Source organism: Exophiala viscosa (genome assembly GCF_022695815.1).
Source record: "Exophiala viscosa unplaced genomic scaffold EDD37scaffold_3, whole genome shotgun sequence".
NCBI lineage: Eukaryota > Fungi > Ascomycota > Eurotiomycetes > Chaetothyriales > Herpotrichiellaceae > Exophiala > Exophiala viscosa.
In genome coordinates this window covers 2,086,326-2,108,403 of record NW_026944355.1, presented here as the reverse complement: position 1 = coordinate 2,108,403, position 22,078 = coordinate 2,086,326, and the positions used below count along the sequence as shown (strand labels likewise).

Genomic DNA, 22,078 nt, shown 5'->3' with positions numbered 1-22,078 from the left:
TCAAGAGCAACCATTTGATGATTGTACTGGGTCTTCCTCTAGACACAATGCCTCCCCTCCTTTGGACCTCGATCACGATCGCCATAATCGGCACCTCGAGATGGGTTGTCCATTTATTCCATGATGCCGTATCCATCGCCATCCTCGTCTGTTGCGGACGGGACACCCTCCAGCAACGAACCCCTGGTCTTTCAGAGCCCAGAGCCATAGGGAAGGGACAATGTGGCGAAATTTGGACCCGCGTTGGATCTGTGGTGGTCACCAAAACTAACAACCCGGGAAAGGAAGATCAACTCTGGAACGACTCCTGCATGCATCGACTGATAGAGGAGACGATGCGAACGACGCCTACCAGCCTCCAACGTGACATCAATATCCCCAAGTTTGAGATGTTGGCGAGTTTAACCCACAAATTCTGGAATGATGTTCCGGAGCACATCCGGCCAAATATCAAGCCAAAATATGGCCTCGTTTCGAGTAGGATCAGACCTGTTACCGAGGCATTGAGGAGAGATATTGTGAAAGCCTTCGCACCATCATCAGCCAACAAACGAAGTGCTCTGACAGAGCTGGAGAATCAAGACTGCTTGGTACGGTTATATCTGGGTCGTAGAGAGAAAAGATTTGACAGGCAAGCTTTTCGGCTTCGTAATTTCGACCTCATGGTCAATGAGATGGAGGAACTCCAGCTTGACACCTCAAAATTCGCAGCAATCATGGGCAAAACTCTGTCGATACTGCATTGGTCCGCCCACGTGGACGCGGACGATGTGGAATTCGTGTTGGGTCGGAGTCCAACCCTCAAAATGCGTGCCTCAGCAACGGACTGCAATGACTCAAACAAAGACGATGTGTGCCAGGATTTCACCTCTGACGAGCGTCACAATGTCATCTGGCTATTGGATTTTGATCAGTGTAAGTCACTTGACGACAACGATGCTGGTATCAAGCAGTTGATGCAAAGCTTTTACTTCAACGACCCATATTATCCGAGGCCAGAGGCCAACCATCCGAACGACGTTGCTCTCTGGGCGACCTTCAGAGACAACTACCTTGAGGCAAGCGGTCTGCTGACTGCGATTATGATGCCCGCCCGGTTTATCGAAGCTGTCGAGACCGAGGCCAGAAGGCGAAAAGCCGGCGGGTCAATCTTTGGGCGAAGTGACAATAATGCAGGTTACAGGAAGTGAGTGGTTTGATAGACAGAAAGGGGCAAGGCTGTTATCGCGATAGGCTCGGCTAACTTTCTGCGAGAATGTATGCGGTCTTGACCTCGTCACCGGGGGATTGTCCATCTCTACACATTGTTACCTAGAGTGATATCCTTTGATAAATGATGGATCGGTAGACTCGTGCACCGCTCTTACAACTGATTGAGTGGTCAATTCTCCGGAATGGCGTCAAACCGTGACGGTCTCCTGTCTGAAAAGCACTACGACGACGATGCCACCCTTGCCCTGTCCGACGACTCGGGATTCGAATCTGAAGGCGACATAGCAGGCGAGGATCCAGTGAAAGACGGTGACAGAGACATCCTCGAGGAGACAGAAGAACATGAAAAGTTGTTGCGTAAACCAGGCAGACTCGATGCAGCCCGCGCGGCATTCGGACTGCGAAATGGCGGCAGCAGCAGCAGACGCCGCAAGGACAAGACGAAGAAAGCAAAGAGGACCGGCAAAGAGTCATCGGATATGATGATGGAAATGGAAGGCGGATTCAAAGATACAAGTTCACAGTCATCTACAGATTCTGAGATCGAGGGAACGAAATGGGACAGAGATGCTCCGAGACAATCGCACCGCGGACGGTTGACAGTGATATACCTCTCAATCGTTGCCTTGTTTGTGGCTCTGGTCTTTGGCGCTTACAAGGCTTCTCGAAAGCACATCTCACCGTCAAACGTTCATCCTCCGACACTCTCCAACGGAACACATACATTTCGTCCGACGACGATATTGGTCTCCCTGGATGGGTTTCGTGCCGATTTCCTCAACCGGAACCTCACACCGGCCCTCAGTGCATTCATTGCAAGCGGCGTCTCTCCGAAATACCTACTCCCATCTTTCCCGTCCGTCACATTCCCAAATCATTTCACCCTGGTTACAGGTCTGTACCCAGAAAGTCACGGAATCGTCAGCAATCAGTTTTGGGATCCTGACTATGAAGAGGAGTTCTATTACACACATATCGAATCCTCTATGCAACCTAAATGGTGGGATGCCGAGCCACTTTGGGTGACAGCTGAGGACCAGGGTGTCCGATCCGCAATACACATGTGGCCTGGTTCGGAGGCACACATTCCAGACGTGGAGCCAACATTTATGGACAAGTATAACGGTACGGAGGCACTGTTGCGCAAGGTCGACCGCGTACTGGGCTGGCTCGACCTGCCAGGCGACGATGACGGTATTGAAGGACTTGCCCATAACGAGAAGCGACCACAGTTCATCGCAGCATACGTACCTAACGTGGATGCTGATGGACACAAATACGGACCAAACAGCACCGAGATCAGAGCCACCATCGTCGATGTCGACAGTATGTTCATCGAGTTGGTCGAGGGACTGTATGCACGAAATTTGAGCGACATCGTCAATTTAGTAGTTGTTTCGGATCATGGCATGGCTACGACCTCGAATGATCGCCTGATTCAACTTGACGATTTGATGGACGTGTCTTTGATCGATCACATCGACGGCTGGCCCTTGAGGGGTCTGCGCTTGAAAAATCCCGACCGTGATGTTCCAATCTTGTACGAACAACTCTCCAAAGAGGCCGAGAAAGCTGGGAGCTTTGACGTCTACACACTCGAAACGATGCCGGAACGCTATCACTTTACCAACAACGACAGAATAGCGCCGCTTTGGGTTGTTCCAAAGACTGGATGGGCGGTTGTTGAAAAGGCCGATTTCGATGTTGCGGATGCCATTGCGACTGGGAAGGAGTTTGCACCCAAAGGCTTGCACGGCTACGACCACGAACATCCTCTCATGCGAGCAATATTCATCGCCAGGGGTCCTGCATTTCCTCATGAACCTAATAGCCGTCTACCCGTGTTTCAGAACACTGAGGTATACAATATTGTTTGCGATTCGCTAGGGATTGAACCCCATCCGAATAACGGCACTTTCAGACTCCCCTTGACGACGGAAGGAATGCACAGTGACGCGGATGCGCCAGCGCTGGAAACACCTGCAGATCCTGTCGATCACGAGGATAAGACCGAGGAGGTGCCTGAAAGCACTGTCCCGGGCGATGCAGCGGACGCGACAAGTCCTGGTCCGGAGGACGATACTACGGGCACCGATGGCAAGGAGACTGAAGACGCGAAAGGTAAATGGTGGCAATTTGTACACGATCAACTCGAGAAAGCCAAGCAGTGGGCTAAAGAGTTCGTCGACTCCATCCGAGGAAACAAGAAAGGCCAAAGTGATGATCCTGTTTGAAGAGACTTACGATTTCTCTCATCACAACTCAACACGACGTCTCAAGCGTCACATAGGCACACATCTAGAGACGAGATGCGCTAAATCATTCGCATAACCGGCCGTGCTAATCTACAGTGAGGACATTGGCAAGCGTCAGTGCAGATTCGGCGGGACTAGCTAGGCTGCTTGAGAAAGTCATTCGACGCTATTTCGCCTGTCCCTCACGCAAGGACGTTTAGTCGAATCCTGGCGCATATGGGACAATCGCAACTGGATAGTAGCGCTGTCGATCCGGCCGGACAGGCCTTACTCACGGCAGATCAGCTTCGAGCTCCCATACTTCACGGCGGAGAACAAGCGACAAGAGTATTGATGAGTTCGAATACGTGAACGTCTTCAACATTGCTTCCACGCTGTCTGCATAAGGTATCTGCACGAACGGTGTCCACTAGCACAGAACCGTGGCGATTTCTCGAGTGACGAACAAAGCATTGTAAGGAGCACATAAACTCCCTTCGAGCGTTACAGAACGACATTATCTATTCTCTGATCATTCCATACGCCGCCGAATGCCTATCTATGCGCGTCTATGGGTATCACGCGGACATGAAAATCATACAAAATGGTCCCCGGTCTCTCTAAACTTTCTCCTCCACGCCTTTAACTGATCCTTCGCTTCCCTCTCCTCCCTAATCTTCTTCTTGCGCTCATAAACAGCCCGTACAGTCCTCTTCGTGGCGTCGGCTCCCTCTTGAAAATTCGCCCTCGCCAGCGCCACGACCTTGTCAATCTGTTCGGGGGTATAAATAAAATTCCATGTCGACATGTACTCGCTCTTATCCGGATCGACGCCCTCGACTTTTGGATTCGGTAGCAAGGGGAAGTAAACCACCGCAATACCGGCCTCGGGCTGCGACAGATGAAACGTGGAGTCGTCGGGACTACTCCACGCCAGACGTTTCGACGGCGGTGGTTCCTTATCACTTGATCGTTCGGATTTGGTGCCAACCCAAACACTACACGGACCCAGGGCGGTTTCGGCATCAGGGGCATTGCCTGTGGTCGGACTCTCCGTGTCTGCTTCTGCCTTCTCCTTCCGGTCTTCCTCCCGTGCTTCAGCAAGTTTAGTGGCCGCCTGTTGTGGAGACGTTTCCTGTGCTTCGGCGAGAGCCTGCGCATTTTCCTGCGGTTTCGACGACGGTCTGGGCCAACCCGCGCCCAAGGGCCACCCTTTGATTCCGCGTTGCTTGGTATACCCGTCTACCACGGACAGCCAGTTCTCCTTTTGGATGTCAGCCGAGGCGTCAAAAGCAATCAACACGTCGACGTCCCGACCCGGTCGCAACAGAGGGTATATGGGGAGGTTATTGCTCATCCCGGCGTCCATGAGTTGGAGATGATCGTTCTGGAAGACCGAGTCCGGACACGTCGATGGCAGTTTGCCTTTCATTCCATAGACAAAATTTGGGACGGTCGCCGGATCGATTGGGTGGATCTTGATCAGATCGTCATTCTTGTCTTCCAATAATCCATCGAGACCGGCGAATCCTACTATGCCGCCCAATGCAGGCTTAACCTCCTTGTAGTAGTGGGAGAGAGTCGCGCAAAATGCCGACCCCCATATCCCGAGCAATAGACTCTGTCGGATCTCGGGCAGGGCGACACCAGTTTCGATAATTTGATTCTTTCCTTCGTTGAACGGCCTGCCTAAACTCCAAGTCGGTATGCCGGCGCCAAACTCTTCGCACCATACCTCCCAGGGATGCATCTCAAACCATTGAAACCAGGCTTCTTTTCGAGCCTTCTCCCTGATCTTTTCTTTGAGTTCAGGGTTGTCTTTCGCTTCCTCCTTCTCGTCCTCGTCGACAGGAATCTCGTGACGCACAGCAGTGTATATGGGCATTGGGTATTGACCGTTTTCAATGTACATGCGTTGATTGGACAATTTCAGGTCGTAATCGTGCACATCGAGGTCACCGTGCGGCACCAGGAGACGCGCTGCGAGAAGAAGACTGTAAATGTCGACCATTCCGAAGGACGCATTCGGATCTCCCTTCAGTCGTTCAATGAAGCCGCTCAGGATGAATTTATTGGTCGGTGCACTTGTGACCAGCTTCAGCGCCGCTGGAGGGAAGGCTATGTGCGTTCCCAATCGTGACTTGAAATGCTTGAGCATCGTCCTGTGATCTTGCCTTCCTATCGACGAGTAGAAAAGTGTTTGCAGCCAGCAACTTCCACTGACTCCAGCGGTGTATGTGACACAGTCGAACAGACCGACCTCTTGAGCGGACAAATAGCTGCTGGTGCCGGCGACCAATGCTCGCAGGCCACCTCCACTTCCACACATGGCGATGGTAGGAACATCGTCCGGGTGGATTTCCTGCTCGTCAATCTCCAAATACTTCGCCAGCGCCTTGACGACATGCTCCTTCCTCTTGAGCCGGAAGTTGAGTTCGTCCTGGCCCAGCGTGTCGCCAACCCGCACTTTTGCATTCCAGAGGATCTCTTGGTTTATGGAAGGGTCATGAGCTTCTTGCCATATATCGTCTGCAAGAGATCCTGGCTGCATGGACAATTCCATCTGTAGTTTGGTAATGCCGTCCGGGATTGCCTTTGCCCAACTTGGGAGGACCCAATCGGTAAATCTGTCCCCTAAGGAGCTCCACTGTATCTCTGCGATGTCTACTCTTAGATTGTCGAATTTGCGCGAAAAGGATTGCCATGAATTTTGGTCCTCATCTTCAAAGGCGGGAGAGTATTGTTCATGCTCATCGGGTTCGCCAATCAGTCCCGCGTCGCCTCGTTTAGTGGTATTTTTGGGGTCTTCCACATGGGAGAGGTTGCTCTGCAATCGTCGCCCATGCCCGACGAGGACAGCATCTTGCAGAACATTCGAACCAGGCGGGCTATCGAGCTTGATCGGGGCTGATCTTCGAGTAGAGGTGTGAATGCCGGTGTACGCAGCCGCAGCGAAAGCTGTGACCCGGAAATTCCGGCTTAAAATCCTTGCAGCGCTCATGGCGAGCGACGGGAGCGCTGCAAAGCGTGGAAATGTTTAAGAGATGTCGACTTCCATATCGACCAGAACTCCCTGTGTTTCTTGTTCTGCCGCCTGCGCGATGTTGTATGCAAGTTTATTTTCTGATGACCGGAGATGACGTCGAGAAAACGGGTCTTGAATCCGGCCGGCTTGTGCCTGGCACTAGTCCACGAGTGAATTAGTCGTAGTTTCACGTGTTCGACTCCGGACATCGTATCGTTTCTACATACCTAGGTAGCATCCAATGTGACAAGAGTGATATTGCTGAAGTCCCTACGACGACATATTCTACCTTGTATGTTGATGGTTGATTGTACACAGTGTGTCATGGAGTGAGGCCGATAGTGATGCGTGCCTACGACGTCTCAATCTAGTCAGCAGCCTGACCCTGTCGGTCAAGAACCGAACAGTGACACACCACCATCATGGTCGGCACCAGGAATGCCGCCTTCGCCGAGGAGAGCGCCGAGGTGGAAGTCCTCATTGCGTCTCTAGGAAAGACCAGAGATCTCACCAAACGAATAGCCGGAAGCTTGTCTCGACTCGATGCCAGCGGCAGGATCGTCAAGGATGCCATCGGTCCCATCTACAACAACACACAACAACTGCAAATCACAAGCCGAAATATCGAAAAGGTCAACGAAGCTATCGAAAAGCTGAGACAACCACTAGATGCTCGAGGTCGAGAAGAGAATATTATTCGACAAGGTCCCAAAGCCGCCGGACTTCCACAGTACCTCGGTGCACTCAAGCGCGTCGACAAGGCCTTGACGGACTTGAACTCGTCAAATCTGAGATCTAACCAGCAAGCCATTTCTGATTTCCACAGTTTGCTGTCAACAGGCGTCAATCAACTTAACGACCTCTACCGGCAGATGCTCCAGGAAGATGCTCAAACCATCGAGCCTCTCCAAAACATCACGAAAGAAATACCCTTCCCAACAATAACCCAAGACAAAGTTCAGCTCCTCAGCCAGATATCCATGGCCATCCTTTCAGCCGGGACACAATCGGCACGACTAGGTCAACAAGATGACGACGTCGCAGCGCGCATCTACGCGGAAATCAGAGGAGACTACCTTCAGAACAGCTTGCAAAATCTGTCCACAGCGTCTATCAGCACATCCAAACGTCGTGCCAACGACTCATCCATTTACCGCGAAGGCTCAAGTGGAATTGGTGCGTACGCAAAAGCAGTCGAGGGCATGTTCCTCGCCGAAGCCGAAAACACATCACGAATCTTCCGCAACGTCAATGACGCTGGCCGCATCTTCACCATGACATGCGCGAAAGCGCTGGCGACGTTTACCCGAACGCTAGCAGAACTGAACAACTTTATCAAATCTCGCATCTTGACCGATTGCTTCCTCGCTTATGAAATCCTTGACCTCATTACCCCATTAAGCTACCGTCTCGACTCGCGGACGGGACAACTACGGCCGCAAATGGCCGACGCCCTTCGACCAATCCGCGAGACCGCACGTTCGTCTCTGAGCGATTTGATCATTCAGACGAGAAGGCAAGCCGAAATTGTCTCGACACTGCCACCTGACGGTAACACCATCCCACTAGTCTCGCAAACAGCGACACGCCTGCAGAACTTGGCGCTCTTTGACCGCCCCTTACTGGCTCTCCTGTCATCTATTGGCGACGGTAACTGGCGGTCTCCTCAGGGCATGACATCCCAGTCAAGCCTGAATCTCGAATTGACGCCATCATCCGAGAATCCCAATATTCTCTCCCACTATCTTCTCGACATCGTCGATACACTCCTAACCACTCTCAACACCAGGTCTCAACCACTGCATCCAAAGAAATATGTCCAGGGTATATTCCAACTGAACAACGTTGCAGTGCTGTCCCGTGCTGTCCAATCCTCGCCCGATCTAGCGAGGTACATCGGAATCAGCCCGCACAACGCTAAATTCGACACGTACCGTAGAACGGCATCGTCGCTGTACATGTCTGCGTGGAGGGAGCCGACTGCGCTGCTCTTCGACAGCATTCACACCGGAAGTGGAGGATCACGTCCCATGTCCGGCCAGGCCATCGACAGTACGAGTATCATCAAGTCCCTATCGTCCAAGGACAAGGACAAGATCAAAGAGAAGTTCAGGCTCTTCAATGCCAGCTTTGACGACTTGGTGGCGCGACACAAGTCGTTACATATGGAGAATGAGGTGAGGAGTTCTTTGAGTCGAGAGATTCAGGGGACCATCGAGGCTTTGTATGGCCGGTTTTGGGATAGATACCATGAAGTCGACAAGGGAAAAGGGAAGGTCGTCAAGTATTCGAAGGAGGATTTCTCGAAGTTGTTAGCGGGCTTGTAGGAAGAGCGCGTGGAGGACTTCTGATGGGTTGGCACTTGGGTATGTCGCATCGGATAGGCATCAATCCGGAAATTCCTGTAGATTGCTGCTGTACATGCAGGGCCTTGTGTCGAACGCCATACGCCTGCGCTGTGTTTGATATAAGAATGCTCCCGCCTTTTCCGATAACGCGCCAATGTTGTCCCAATGGATGATCCAAAAATGCAACCAAGTGCCGGCACTGTACGTGACAACATCTGCATCAATATTGACAGGTCACTCGCGCCTGTACGATTCGACAATACTCTTCTCCTCCCGCTCTCTATCCGGGTTGAGAATGAACCTGACGGTACCCTCTCGTCCTCGGTCACCAGCACGCTGTCTCAACGCAGCCGCATTGGCAGCGGCACCGGCCAAACTCGTCGCGGCAGTACTCACGGAACTGTTATTCGTGCTAGGACTCGTAACGTCTTTCGGACTGACATTCTTACTGGACGAGCGTGACCTTCCGTGTGATGAGCCATTCGTTGCACCGTTGGCTGTAGCCTGACCGTGCGGGCCGTCGACCCACACTGTGTACCGCGGAATGTTCCTATCCTCGGACTCAAGGTTCAGTGGGATGCGTACGGTGAGGAACGTATCGACTGGAAAGTCTGGCCCGATCGCCGTTGACGTGCGGTGGTGCGTGTAGAGCTCGAGGAGGTCGAGAAGGGTTTCTTTACTCCATTAGTACATCATCTTCATACGTAGACATGATTCTTACCCATGACCATTCCACGAGTAATCTTCCAACTCCTGTAGTCCCTTCCACGCCAGATGTCCTCATGTTCTTGGCCCAGGAGGCGGCCGGATAATTCAAGGCAGGCGAACGCCAGCGTTGCCGTTTGTTGCTTGAGCGGGGCGAATGTGCGGTACAGATCCAGGCTCATGCTGTAGGCATTTTTGACTACAGCAGACGTCCTTTCGAACTTGTACAGCTTGGCCAGCTTGATTAGAAGTTCTTGTGGGTGTCGGTTGCGGAAGTCAAATCCCGATGCTTCGAGCATGAGTCTTTCCAGGCCGATTATAGTGCGTGATGATTGTTCAAAGACCTAAGACAGGTTAGACTTTTCTGACGGCGCTTCAGATTCACAAACCTGATCATCTGGAGAGAGCTGTTCGTGACGTGGGACTTTCAAATTATGTGCTGCACAGAGGATGTCTCGGGACTTTTTGAGCGTATCCTCGACCTTGCAAGCTGTAAAGAGTGATGCGGCTGCTGCGTCCTGCAGTAAGGGTCAGCTCAACGACCCCCGAACAGCGTCCGCGAAACTCACCACAAAGCTGTACTCGCCGTCTGAATGCTGTAAACGAAACTTGTGGTAGTATACAACTGCGGTGTTGAACGTCTTGACTGGTCTGCATACACGGTAAGGATCAAAATCCACAGCAGATTGAGGGGATAATTCAGGACTTACAGTTTCAGTGCCCTTCGCACGTTGTCGATCCACTGCACGCCAGCAAGCCTGATGTTGTCCTCTCTGGCTTGACTGACACCCGTGTCCCGCAAGCACTTCTGGATCTCCTGCTCAAAGACATAACTTTTGGCAATCTGGACATAGTTGGGCAGGCGACCATTCCGCCTGTTCGTCGTCGAAGGCGTGGCAGGCTCACTACCGCCAGCCCCGTTCATCGTGATGTGATGATTGTGATCTCCTATGCCACCACATTCGCACGGACGGTTCCAGACTTCGGGAGACTGCTGTATTTGAAGGTGTGCTGTGAAAAATGTCGGCAATCCTCCATTATGCTGGTTCTCGTTCTTGTCAACTTTGTCGAGGCTCGAAGAAACCGACGAGACAGCGGAACCGGAGAAACTTGGCGCCGAGCTTGGCATATCTTCATTCTCACATGCCATCACTTGGACTGGTGGCAACGACATGGCTGTGCATAACAAGTGTAAAGGGAAAGTTACAGCTCTTTGTGGATTGTGCTGTGGGGTGAATACAGAGTGAAGCATTGTTTGTTGTGGATTGGCAAACACGACATACAGATGCATCTAAATGAGGACGAAGTGATGGGCGGAGATAATACATCTTCACCATGTCAACAACAAACAACAAACTCGTTGTGCGATGCTGATTTTCAATGTGCATTAATGTCATGTCCCTATGATCTTGATATGCCTCAGGATCAGCCTCACCATGAGCCCCATGCAATCAAACGCCGAGTTCAAAGGCCTCAGATGCCCAACGATGGGCTTAGAAATAGCAAGGTCTGGTCGCTCAAAGAATAACTCGAGCCGCTCGTCCAAAACGACCGGAATACCATCAAGAATGTTGTCAAGATCCGTTGACTTCAGACTTGGTATCCACTTTCTTGATCTCTCGTTCGGCCTCGCCATCATCGTCCTCTCGAGCTCGCTTCTTGCCTGTAGTTGCTTCAACATCGGCCTCCAGACTTTCAGTAACGGCGTTCGCAGTACCAGTCGTGGCATCGGCTGTTGCATCTTGCTCTGATGACTCCACATTGTCTGCGGCATCCTGCTCGTCTTTCTTGTTCTCAGCTTCAACTGCCGCCCTAGCCTTTGCCAGAGCGTCATCACGTCCAGAATCTCTTGCTGAAGACTTGACTTTCGGAATGCCCCTGCGAGACCGTTAGTATGTGCAGAAAACCCGCTCACTTGAGATGAAACTTACTTCTCGTCTGTCTCGGGTTCTCTGAATCTGCCGCCCCGTCCACCACGAGAGTCACGATCCCGATGACCTCGCTTGTTATCGTCTCTGAAACCACGTTTCTGATCCTCTTCTCTTCGTGTTCTCCAGTCGCGGTTGTCACCTCCATCACGCTTGCGCTTGCCATCTCGACCATCACGGCCGCCTCTGTCGTCTCTTCTTCCCTCTCCTCGTCTATTGTTTGGGCGGACCTTGCCTGCCTTGATGTCGTCAACTTTCTTTTCGCAGTATTCCTTCTTGCTCATGATCTGCAAGTCATTGCCCTTGTACTTTGGTTTGGGGTCCAATGCCAGGAATGCATTGGCCAATTCCTCGGTCTCGAATTCAACAAAAACACTGCTTTTGAACAGCTTCTGATCCGTTCGTCGCAGGCGCACAGCGTTGGTAGGACCGTATGGAGCAAAGAAAGCTTCAATATCGAATTGAGTGCTGGGAACCTCCTCGCCAAATCCTTTGACGTAGACGCTGCGGGGCATGGCGCGGTCCTCGAATACTCTGATCGCATCTGGATCTGGACCGTCGTTGAGGTTTTCTGGGAGAGGTTCCTTTCGGCGGATGCATGTATCATCTTCGGTCAAGTCGAGGAAGTCCGATTCTCGCAATGCTTCTACAATGGCTTCGAAGGGCTGGAAGTGACGCATACGCTTGAATTTGTGGATGGTCTCAATCGGGACGGATTTGTTCTCGCTTCCAGCGACTGACTCAAGTAGGAATTTGTCGTGTGGGAGGTTGGAATCGGAAAAGTAGAATTCAACCTGCGCAAGGTCAGCAAGTTGTCAGCACGAACTGTGAGAGCTTTCTGACCTGCTTGCGGATAGCCACAGGATCACTGCTAATCTCCTGCGACGTCAGGTCTGACTTGATGTTGTCACGGTAGTTGCGGTTTCCGAGGCCATTTCGACCACCTCTGCCTCGCTCTCTACCACCGCGGTCGAAGCGGTCGTTTCGTCGTTCACTTCTATCTTCCTTCTCTTCAGAAGCGTCCTTCTCGGCAGCTTCCTCTGTTGGCTTGTCCGCGCCATTCGTTTCTTTCACCGGCTCGTCTGCGGTCGTCTCGCCTTGCAGCTCAGCTAGCATCTTTTCTGCATCTGCGGCTGCTTGAGCGTTCTGATCGAGGGGTGTCTGAAGCCCCTCGGTCACGGCTTCTTCTGCCGACATCTTGATTCAGATCTGTACGGTGCGCGGAAGTATTGCGGAGGATGATTCTGGCACGAGGACACACGAACAAATGGTCCGGGTGGTCCAAGTAAATCTGCGGTATTCGAGGAAGTGAAGGATAGTGACAGTCAAGTCCTAGCAAGCATATGTCAAGGTGAAGCTGAATATCTCACACAGTGAATACTTCTTTACTGCTTCGACCGAAATTTTGGGTCCTCACTTAAGAAATTTTGCGGGGCGCAACCTTGGCATTTCAAGCCTCGTTGAACCTACTCTAGTGTGGTGACAGTACTCGTAACTTGCACTTATAACAACCTCGAAGAGGACTATTGGTTGTATCCTAACCCCACACTTAGCGGTTGCAAGGCACCAGAACAGCACTCAGAACAGCTTTTAGGCATCAATACCGCGATTGAATCCTTGCAGGATCGCCCGATTTCCAGCCTCAATGGTACGTTATGTGACAAGGTATCGCCTCAGTATCGGCGCTATATGAAATACCCCGATAAGCTATTCTCGTAATAGCCATCGTCGTGCATGGCATTCTAGCATTGCCTCTTCAGCCTGATTGACGACGACCTCTGCCAAAATGATCATCTCTCTGTTGTTGCCAGGCTCTGCAGACCAAATGGTCTATCGCCATGGATGACTATGCTACAATCTGGACCCCGCTGAATACCGCCGAAGCGCAATTTCGTGTTCTTCGTCTCGATCCGAATCCAGATATCAGCGCCTGGCCCGCCGGTCAACTTGAAATTAGGTCCTTGGATAACTGGGTCGAATATGATGCCGTTTCGTACGCCTGGGGAGGGGCATCGCGCGTCTATCCGTTGTTCCTTGGAGATGTCGAGCTACCGATCACCGAGACCATATGCGCAGTGCTCCGTCATTTGCGGCATCATTCGAGGCCGAAGCATCTTTGGATTGACGCTCTTTGCATATCTCAACGGGACCTCGAAGAGCGTGCCCATCAAGTTGCTTTGACGCGACGAATCTTCCGTGGGGCCTGCGAGCTATGCGTTTGGCTTGGCTACGGGTCTGAAGTCGTCAGCCGTGTTATGGACAAGATGTGGCACCTCGGAAACGAGATTGATAGATATGGCAGCAGTAATATCCGGCACGACGACTTCTGGTGTGAGCCGGAGGGAGCGGCTCGCCATGGTTTGCACAGCTTATCTCGAGCAGCCTTTTGGGACCGGTTATGGATCATACAAGAGATCGCTTTGGTGAGACACATTTCAGTACATTATGGAAAGATCCGACTTGGTTCCCGAGTGCTCAATGTACCTGCGCTCATGAAGCTCTGGAACCTTGCGGGAGGACAAAATTCGTACGAAAAGAAATGGGCAATTACCTTGCTGTTGCGTCTGGTTCTTCTCAAGGGCACACTGGCACAGACCACAGGACTACCTGTGCTGGAGCAGGCAAGAGCGGTATTAGCTTCCTTCCATAGAGCGCGACGCTCCATCGCCACAGACCCGAAGGACAGGGTTTACGGACTCCTCGGAATATGCACTTCATACTTTGGTCCCAAGTTTGTTGATGCCGACTACACATTGAGTACTGCGGTAGTCTACACGAATTTTGCTCGCCGCTTGATCGAGTCAAGTGCCTGCTTACTTGTGTTGACTTAAGCTACACCATATCATAACGCACTTTCTTCTCTTCCTAGCTGGGTACCAGACTGGTCGTCTTCTTACGACCACGACTTTCACGTCGCACACCTCGCAAGATGGAAGGCTTATCGAGCTTTCCCCGAAAGTGGACAACTTACCTACCTCTTTGTTGATGGGAATGTGCTCCGCTTAAGGGGAGTCTTACACAGTACAGTGGCCAAGGTGGGCGAGGTGTACCATCCCAGCTCTGCGGGTTTGTTACAGGCCCTTTCTACGAAACGACTGTCCCACGAATTGTCCCACGAACTGTCCCACGAGCAGACGATTGAAAGCTGGAAGACTTTATACGAGGAGTACTGGCTGGCTTCCGTGCTTGGACGCGAATTAGAGACTTGGGTTGAAAGAAGTTTGGTACGAACAGTGCTCTCGGATCTAGACCCGGACGCGAACCATCCCGAAGTCAATCGCACACCGTACTATGGCATTGTTGAGCCATACTATGAATACAAGCGGATCACTGCTCAGCGACTCAACGGCATCCTTTCCCCGAACGACCGCATACGCCGCTATACTTCGATAAGCATGCACAAGACATTGGGTCGTTTCTCTACTGAACATGCATTGAGCAATATTGAAAGAGGACTCGTGAACAATCGTTTCTTCATCACGAGCAAAGGTATGCCTGGTATGGGGCCCGGAACACCCGGCCGGGCGATGTTGTCGCTGTCCTTAACGGGGCGAATATGCCCTTTCTACTCCGCAAAGAGAGCGCAGCTAGTCAGACAAACACGTACCGCTTGGTAGGTGTCTGCTATGTACATGGCATCATGGACGGCGAGGCTGTTAAGGAAGCTGGCCCGGGAGCCATAGAAGAGATCATACTGAAGTGAGCAGAACGAAGAATGACATATTGGGGAAGTATAGAATGGATACGGTAGGGTGGACAGTTTCAAGTCGCCCATTCAGGCTGTATCGGACTCTAGTCCGTCTGGCAGCAGCTTGGTCGGTTGAAGTGAGGACATTCTTCACACTTCGCTAGCAAGCGACCTCATCCGATGCGAGACGATACACCACATTCATATCTCTCTGCCGTAAGGCTGGCCCTTCCGCTCACCCTCTGTCGTTGTCGGAAGTTTCTCTGTCCAATAAAAATGCATCTCCTTCACGGCCTTCCAGCTGAACGGTTTCATGACCCGATTGAATCGGTTGGGCGGGCGGTCTTTGCTTTCTTTGGGGTATTTGTCCAAGTTCTGTCCATTGTACTTGTCGATGATCTTTTTGCAGTCTGCTTCTATTGCAGGCCTCACTTTGTTTGCGTACCATGCGGTCTGGCCTTGATGGTCTTCACGATGCTCTGTGTAATAAGCGGTGTGAAATGGTGGTCGTTTGCTGTCATCTTTCCCTCCAACAAGGGTGTTTTCTTCGTCCCACTCGCTCTCGTAGATGTACTCGTAGTAGAAGTATCCCTTGGATCTATGGGGCATGGTCGGTGCGGAGACTGTGACGGTGATTTCTGGCGTACAGGTTTCAGTGTATGATAGTCGTCCTAGTTTCCAAGGTATTGTGACAAGCTCATGTTTTGGACTACAAGGAAAGTAGATCTTGATATGGTGCTCTCTTGATGATTAAGTACCTCCAGCCTCAACTTTGTAAGCGAAAGCCCTTTTATCTTCCAATCACCTCTTGCAGGTACTTAAAAACAGGGTATAACGCTTTCGGTATCAATTGGCCGGTGCCCTTGGATAACCCGTGCTTGCTTTTTCTCTTGTAGAAAATGCGCTTCTTATGAGAAGACACGCGGCTGCGGAGGTCTTACTTGCATTCTCTGTACATACAAAGAACTTGGGCGACCTCAAATGTCCCGCCACGTCAGCCAGCTCTGGGTCTTGTGATATTTTCCAATGTGATGCATTGTTGCTAATTGACCGCATCAATAGTCAGCCGCGTCCCCAGATGTGATACCGGTTTCACAGCCCAACAGTGCTCGCAACGATATCGTCGTTGGTGATCCTGCATCACCTCTCGTGGCGTTCTCTCGGCGATGCTAGACTTTGCATGCCACCAATCAGAGTCATCCATTCTGCTAAGGCAACAACTTGGTTGCCTGTTCAGCAGCGGCGCGATAGGGTGCTAATGATATGGGAACACCACCAGAATAACCAATATCTCCCTGTGCAACCTCAAGCTTCTTGGTTACCTTTCCGACCAGTTTGGCAATCCACCTATCATTCGCAACAGCGTCGACCGCTACTCTCTTCACGCCTTTCCTTACATCAGTGCCCATTTTCCTCACGTCGGTGCCCACAGCATGGGCGAATGCCCTGATGCTACGCTTGGTTGACTCATTCATGGAGCTGATGGAACGCTTGGACGACGAATCGTGAAGTGACTCGCTGATGGAGTCCGCATCGTTTATCGATTCTGCATCGGAGTCTGCAGCGACGACATTATCGGGCACATCTTGCATCTCGATGATCTTAGTCGCTTTGACCAACGCAGCTACGAAGTCCAACAGTTCTTGGTCGAACACAGCGGGCAATCGAGCATGTACCGACAAATTCATGTTCGTTTCGTCTTTTTGGGTTTGCTCAAATTCTTGCTCCGCCTGGATCGTTTTGGGCTTTCCATCCGCTTCGGCGATTTGCGCCTCTTTCTCTTCTTGCACGGCTTTTGTCGGAAATGTTGGGAGTATATGCTCGTGATGAGGTAGAAGGAACGAGGGTACGGTGATTGAACAATCGGCGCCTCCCAACCGGACCACTTGTTTCAGGTCGACTTTCTGAGGGAGTGTTCGGTAAGCCATGACATCGTCAAAACGCATCTGTGTGGTAACGTCGAACGCGGTGGACAAGGGAACCTGGGCTAGTCCGACTATGTTTGCTATTTCCAACACAAAGTTTGCATCTGCTAGCCAGGATGATAAACGTTGCTCGAGTTTCGCGATACCAGTATCATTAGCACTGTGCTCCTTGAAGATCATTTCGTGCAGCGTGTGTTGCAGCCATTTGCCGGACCCGCCAGCTGTGATGGATTTGATATGGAGAGTGTGGAAATATGCTAACGGGTTCAACAGCAGACGTAGGAGGAACGGTAGTCGGTGCATGAATTTCCGTACATTTGGTGGTGTCATGTTTTGCAGTGTCGTGACTTTGATTGATCTGTGTGGAGGATGAGGCACTGAGGGTTGGTCGTGTAGTTCAGAACATATCGCTGCTCGCATATCCTTAATATCCTTGGGATCAAAGATTCGAGTATCCGCGTTGGGAGCAAGGCGGGCATTCGATTGCACTTTCTGCTCGCTTTCGCGGATGACACTTGTTTCGTTGATATATTTTAGGGCGTCAGCATACCTGGATGTCGCCTTATGCGCATCGGGCGTAATCTGTGTCATGGAATCGATGCCTTCATCTGGCGATACAGATTTGGGAGCGCTTCCATCAGTCATCTGGTCCATAGTAGAGACTCGTTTTGGCTGAGAGAATTCCCCGTGTTTTGCCGCAGCCTGTAACAATGGTGTGTCGGCCATCATGATCGAGGCGCCATCGACTTGAGTAGCATCCGCCAGGCTGCCAAATGTCATCTCGAATTCACCGCCTTTGAGGTTACCGAAGACATCACCGATGTCTATTCCTCGAAACAGTCTGACATTGACTTCATCTACCTGCAGAGCAAGTTCCAGGTCCTCTGAGAGCTTGATGCCCACTTCAACACCATGAGCGACCAACGTCAGATGCGACAAAGAGAAAGTTATCCCTCTGATCACCATGAGACCGCTAACCTCGGTGTCGATTTCCAGAGCAGGGATGTTGAAAAAGGCGACTTTGTCGTTAATAAAGTGCAACTGATTGAGGAGCCCACTGAGAATGCGTCGGACAAGGTTGGCAACTCGGTTGGATTGGTACAGACTCGAAATGAAGACCGTAGTGTAGCAGGTTGGTAAGAAGAGTCCATACAGAAGCCATGATGTTGCTGCGACGGCGTAGCTCGAGTTGACAAGGAGGATCAATGTCCAAAGAGGAGCGAATGGCAGGACTCGATAGCCTGTACCTTCTCCCAGCCAAAGACAATATGTGAGGACGGGTGCTCCTGACAGTAGCCATCGTAGAGGCCATCGATACAGGCTTAGCAGGGCGACGGTCAATCCTAGGAAAATATGCGCTTGCAATAAGACACTGGAGCGATATGCACGTTTGTCTCTTGGCTTTGAGGCGACGGCATCTTGCGCAAAGATTGATTCCTCCATGATATGCCTAAACTTATGGTCGTTGTTGGGATTGTAAAGATACAATATCGATAAGGCGGCGGTGAAGTTGGCCGTGAAGGAGACCAAGTATCGTGAGGCTAGTGATCAAACAATGACGTAGATCGAAAACATGACGAGATGATCTTTTCGTCCAGTCCAACTTCAGGTACCAGCGAGCACGGACCAAACCAAGTTGTCGTTTGTAGGGTATGAGAATGTACTTACTGATAGTGAATGTCTTCGTCAATCATGTCGAAAGGTGCAGCTCGTGAAGAGGATGAAAATTCACATGTCTCAACGACGCCAGCTTGAGTAGGCAAGCGACGACTTCGGTTTGGGACGGCAAGAGTGGTCGACCACGCTCCAAGACCTACCGATATCCAAGATGTGCCATCCTGAAGGCCACAGGATGCGACCATACAATGGGTGAAGTTGAAGCTGGTGACGATACTGAAGACGTTGCATAAGCGACATGTTGCCATATGGCCATATCCCTGTCATCCCTGGGTATGCTTACGTGTAAAATCCCTGCCCAGATCCAGATCTGAGACGGAGAGTTTTCCCCACACAACGTACTTCAGACTTCAAACATGTTTTCCGAACAAAGCATCAGATGGCAGATATCGCCTGTTAAATCGACGAGCAGCAACTGAGGGCAGAAATGGGCCTCGAGGATGAGCTTCGGGTTAGCACGATGGGCGCTGAAGCTGCTGCCTTGCGGGAGCATTACCCTTAGGCCAAGGCCAGAAGTCTGATATATGAACCTGGTGCCCCCCATCTCAGAACTGAAGTCTACAATCTCTGTACCTAGGGCAGTACACCTGCACATTCAAATCGCGGCCAATGCCAGTCCGGATGCACGTCAAGACTGCATCGACGGTCTCTTCAATAATGGTGGGCATGGTCATCCAGATACTTCGGATGAACTCCTTCCCCATATCGCTATCACCGATGGCCTTCACAATCCGTTGATCATGGAGTCCGACAACCGCACATCTAAGACTTTCCGACAGCGATAGCGACGACGTGTTGAGTGGTGGTTCTGTGGTATGCAGCGGTTGTCTGTCACTCCCCCTTGTCCGCATATCGGTTCAGATTCTGCACAATCCCTCATTGTCCATAAACACCATACCAACGCATCGCCAAGCGGTCCTTCTGACCGAAACAGGTGAGGCACGGTGTCAAACATTTCAGCATTGATATCGCGAATTCCGGCATTTTTGATCAACAATCACCTATTCGGGTTGTTAGCTCAGCAGGTAGAGCGCCACGGATACATAGCAATCTCCCGTTCCGGTTGGTTATCCTTCTGGTTCGAGGCGACGCTAGACGTGGAGGTCGTGAGTTCGAGTCGCACACAACCCAGCAGTGATTTCTTTTTTTGTTCGTGCGATCTTTGTGCGACGAGGCACTACACCACAGCAGAAGGCTGGTGAGGGCAATGTCGATATCGCTTGGCGGCCAGCGATCACGAGATCACGCGTCTCTCTTGTGCTTCATTGTTACTGTGCAGAGATGAGTGGGAGCAGACGGGGCGTGGACCGTTGGCATCCAGTCATGTGAGTGCATCAATGGCGACACAGTTGTGCGCTCGCGAACAAGGGCGACACTAACACAGCGAGAAAAACGAGGCCAAAGCATTGGCCGTGCACCTGTCGTACATCGATGCCGAGCTCGGGACTCCTATTACGCCTGCCTGTAGGTAAACAAAGAATCTCATGCGGCCAGGACTGTGCGTTCTTTCGATCTGAAGGCGGCAAGCCATCGCGGCAAGCTCTGAGCGGAACAGAATTGATCAGGATCTCGCAATGTGACATTCAACGTATCATTGACGCTATGTGCTTTTGAAATCAAACATGCTCAAGATTCCAAAGCCACCCTCCAATGCTGACCTACACTTGCTCATTGACAAATAGACCAGCCATTCCTTGACCAGAGCCAATGCACATGGAAGTGACAAGAATCTTCTTCTTCGTCCTCCGTGCTTCACTGAGGATAGTGCAGATCTGTCTGGCACCGGTCGCGCCCAGAGGATGACCAAGGGCGATAGCACCACCACGAGGGTTCACCTTGGCATGATCAAGACCCAAAATATTCAAGCAGTAGACGGCCATTGAGGCGAAAGCCTCGTTGATCTCGAAAATGTCAATGTCGTCCTTGGTAAGTTGGAATTTGGCAAGAAGCTTGGGGACGGCGACCGAAGGACCAATACCCATGATACGGGGAGGCACACCGGCAACGGTTGCACCGCAGAACTTGGCCACAATGGGTTGACCCAATTCAATGGCCTTGGATCGCTTCATCAGCAGTACAGCAGCAGCTAGATTCTAGTCAGCGAATGACCTTCCTCAAGGGCAAACACATACCTCCGTCGGTGACTTGACTCGCGTTACCACCGCTAGTATGGTCCCCAAACTGTGGCATGGCCGGTCTAATCTTGGACAAACTCTCAATGGTTGTTCCGTATCTCGGACCCTCATCTTTGGTCAAGGTGATTTCCTTCTCCTCGCCAGTCTTGGGATCCTTGACCTTGGTGGTGATGGGTACGATTTCGTCGTCGAACCAGCCAGCCTTTTGAGCGACCTCGGCTCTTCGAAACGACTCGCAGGCGTACTCGTCTTGCTGTTGCCGGGAGATGTTGAAGTCATTGCTGACGTTCTCCGAGGTCTGAATCATGGGTTGTGTGCAGTCGGCCGCTTCTTGGTTCTTCATCAAGGCTTCTGAGAATCCTGAGTCTGCGCCACCACCGCGGTAGTTGCCAGTCATGCTCTCGCCACCCACAGCGATACCGATATCGATGCTGCCATTTGAAATCTGGTTGGCAATGTCTTGTACGGCTTTGAGACCGCTGGAGCAGAACCTGTTGACGCTGCTGCAACCGGCTGTGTGGGGGATTCCAGCTGCAAGGGAGGCAGCTCGAGTCTTGTATGCAGCTCTGATGTCGCCGACCTAAGGATTATCAGCGATGGGCTCCATTGAGTGTTGCTTGAATCTCACGTTTCCTAAGCAGACATCCTCGACCAACGAGGGGTCAAGCTTGCTCTTCTCCAACACCTGCTTCAATAGTGCGTACACAATATAGTCGAGGTCGGTGTCCTTGAAACCACCCTTGTTTCCTTTTGCTAGAGGAGTTCGAGCAGCGAGGGTGATGACGATATCATCGGGGTTCTTCTGCGTGCTGGAGATAGAGTTAGCTTCCATTGAGGTATTGGACAGCCCGGTTCACTTACATTGCGGCGACACCGGTCTTTCCGCCCGACAACTGCGAGAAGATCGACCCCAGTCTTTGCGTGGTAGTGGCCATTGTGAAATCGTTCTCACCCGTTTCGTAAAGTACAAAAAGGTCAGAAGTGAAGTAAGGTCAGGCGGATGAAAGATGGACAAGGGAAAGCGGCAGGGAAGATAGAATCTGGAGTCTGGACTGCGGGATGGACTTATTAAATGTCCCTTGTCCCTCATTTGATTTTCCCGTTGCAGCTTTTACCTCGGCATGTTGGAGTTCTTTTGCTTACTCCGTTCTCAGAATTCGCCGCTTTACGTTCGACGTTGAATAACATTGCTTCCACCGAA

The 22,078-nt window shown here is 51.4% G+C and overlaps 10 protein-coding genes across 10 annotated transcripts; 4 read left to right on the top strand and 6 right to left on the bottom strand.

Annotated features, from left to right (window-relative positions):
- Window positions 1–47: 47 nt before the first annotated feature.
- EDD37DRAFT_648816 (zinc finger protein-domain-containing protein) lies at window positions 48–1,190 on the top strand (the record flags this gene model as incomplete). Its single annotated transcript, XM_062818066.1, has 1 exon — window positions 48–1,190. One exon carries the CDS (start codon window positions 48–50, stop codon window positions 1,188–1,190), a length of 1,143 nt encoding a protein of 380 aa, XP_062672274.1.
- Window positions 1,143–3,744, top strand: EDD37DRAFT_344684 (nucleotide pyrophosphatase). The gene is made up of 2 exons (XM_062811709.1): window positions 1,143–1,186; window positions 1,255–3,744. The coding sequence occupies exon 2, from the start codon at window positions 1,395–1,397 to the stop codon at window positions 3,444–3,446; it is 2,052 nt and encodes a 683-aa protein (XP_062672273.1). The 5' UTR covers window positions 1,143–1,186; window positions 1,255–1,394; the 3' UTR covers window positions 3,447–3,744.
- On the bottom strand, window positions 3,744–6,704 carry EDD37DRAFT_344621 (phospholipase A2). The gene is made up of 2 exons (XM_062811707.1): window positions 6,699–6,704; window positions 3,744–6,630 (listed from the first exon to the last, which is right to left on the bottom strand). The coding sequence occupies exon 2, from the start codon at window positions 6,445–6,447 to the stop codon at window positions 4,042–4,044; it is 2,406 nt and encodes an 801-aa protein (XP_062672272.1). The 5' UTR covers window positions 6,448–6,630; window positions 6,699–6,704; the 3' UTR covers window positions 3,744–4,041.
- On the top strand, window positions 6,698–8,979 carry EDD37DRAFT_344668 (exocyst complex component 7). The gene is made up of 2 exons (XM_062811708.1): window positions 6,698–8,825; window positions 8,932–8,979. The coding sequence occupies exon 1, from the start codon at window positions 6,894–6,896 to the stop codon at window positions 8,796–8,798; it is 1,905 nt and encodes a 634-aa protein (XP_062672271.1). The 5' UTR covers window positions 6,698–6,893; the 3' UTR covers window positions 8,799–8,825; window positions 8,932–8,979.
- EDD37DRAFT_679632 (cyclin-like protein) lies at window positions 8,608–10,698 on the bottom strand (the record flags this gene model as incomplete). The annotated part of the gene is made up of 5 exons (XM_062819692.1): window positions 8,608–9,493; window positions 9,541–9,868; window positions 9,914–10,042; window positions 10,094–10,175; window positions 10,235–10,698. 5 exons carry the CDS (start codon window positions 10,696–10,698, stop codon window positions 9,054–9,056), a joined length of 1,443 nt encoding a protein of 480 aa, XP_062672270.1. The 3' UTR covers window positions 8,608–9,053.
- A 65-nt stretch (window positions 10,699–10,763) lies between these two features.
- Window positions 10,764–12,884, bottom strand: EDD37DRAFT_627103 (lupus La protein). Its single transcript, XM_062816348.1, has 3 exons — window positions 12,296–12,884; window positions 11,456–12,246; window positions 10,764–11,402 (listed from the first exon to the last, which is right to left on the bottom strand). Exons 1-3 carry the CDS (start codon window positions 12,647–12,649, stop codon window positions 11,099–11,101), a joined length of 1,449 nt encoding a protein of 482 aa, XP_062672269.1. The 5' UTR covers window positions 12,650–12,884; the 3' UTR covers window positions 10,764–11,098.
- Window positions 12,885–13,290: 406 nt separating this feature from the next.
- Window positions 13,291–15,155, top strand: EDD37DRAFT_607946 (heterokaryon incompatibility protein-domain-containing protein; the record flags this gene model as incomplete). Its single annotated transcript, XM_062815014.1, has 3 exons — window positions 13,291–14,257; window positions 14,285–14,941; window positions 15,070–15,155. The coding sequence occupies 3 exons, from the start codon at window positions 13,291–13,293 to the stop codon at window positions 15,153–15,155; spliced, it is 1,710 nt and encodes a 569-aa protein (XP_062672268.1).
- A 186-nt stretch (window positions 15,156–15,341) lies between these two features.
- Window positions 15,342–15,749, bottom strand: EDD37DRAFT_648809 (uncharacterized protein; the record flags this gene model as incomplete). Its single annotated transcript, XM_062818065.1, has 1 exon — window positions 15,342–15,749. One exon carries the CDS (start codon window positions 15,747–15,749, stop codon window positions 15,342–15,344), a length of 408 nt encoding a protein of 135 aa, XP_062672267.1.
- A 326-nt stretch (window positions 15,750–16,075) lies between these two features.
- Window positions 16,076–18,655, bottom strand: EDD37DRAFT_342629 (uncharacterized protein). The gene has a single exon (XM_062811699.1). The coding sequence runs from the start codon at window positions 18,506–18,508 to the stop codon at window positions 16,349–16,351; it is 2,160 nt and encodes a 719-aa protein (XP_062672266.1). The 5' UTR covers window positions 18,509–18,655; the 3' UTR covers window positions 16,076–16,348.
- Window positions 18,656–20,274: 1,619 nt separating this feature from the next.
- EDD37DRAFT_343446 (acetyl-CoA acyltransferase) lies at window positions 20,275–22,075 on the bottom strand. Its single transcript, XM_062811706.1, has 4 exons — window positions 21,739–22,075; window positions 21,506–21,686; window positions 20,875–21,457; window positions 20,275–20,828 (listed from the first exon to the last, which is right to left on the bottom strand). The coding sequence occupies exons 1-4, from the start codon at window positions 21,810–21,812 to the stop codon at window positions 20,401–20,403; spliced, it is 1,266 nt and encodes a 421-aa protein (XP_062672265.1). The 5' UTR covers window positions 21,813–22,075; the 3' UTR covers window positions 20,275–20,400.
- Between the last annotated feature and the right edge of the window lie 3 nt (window positions 22,076–22,078).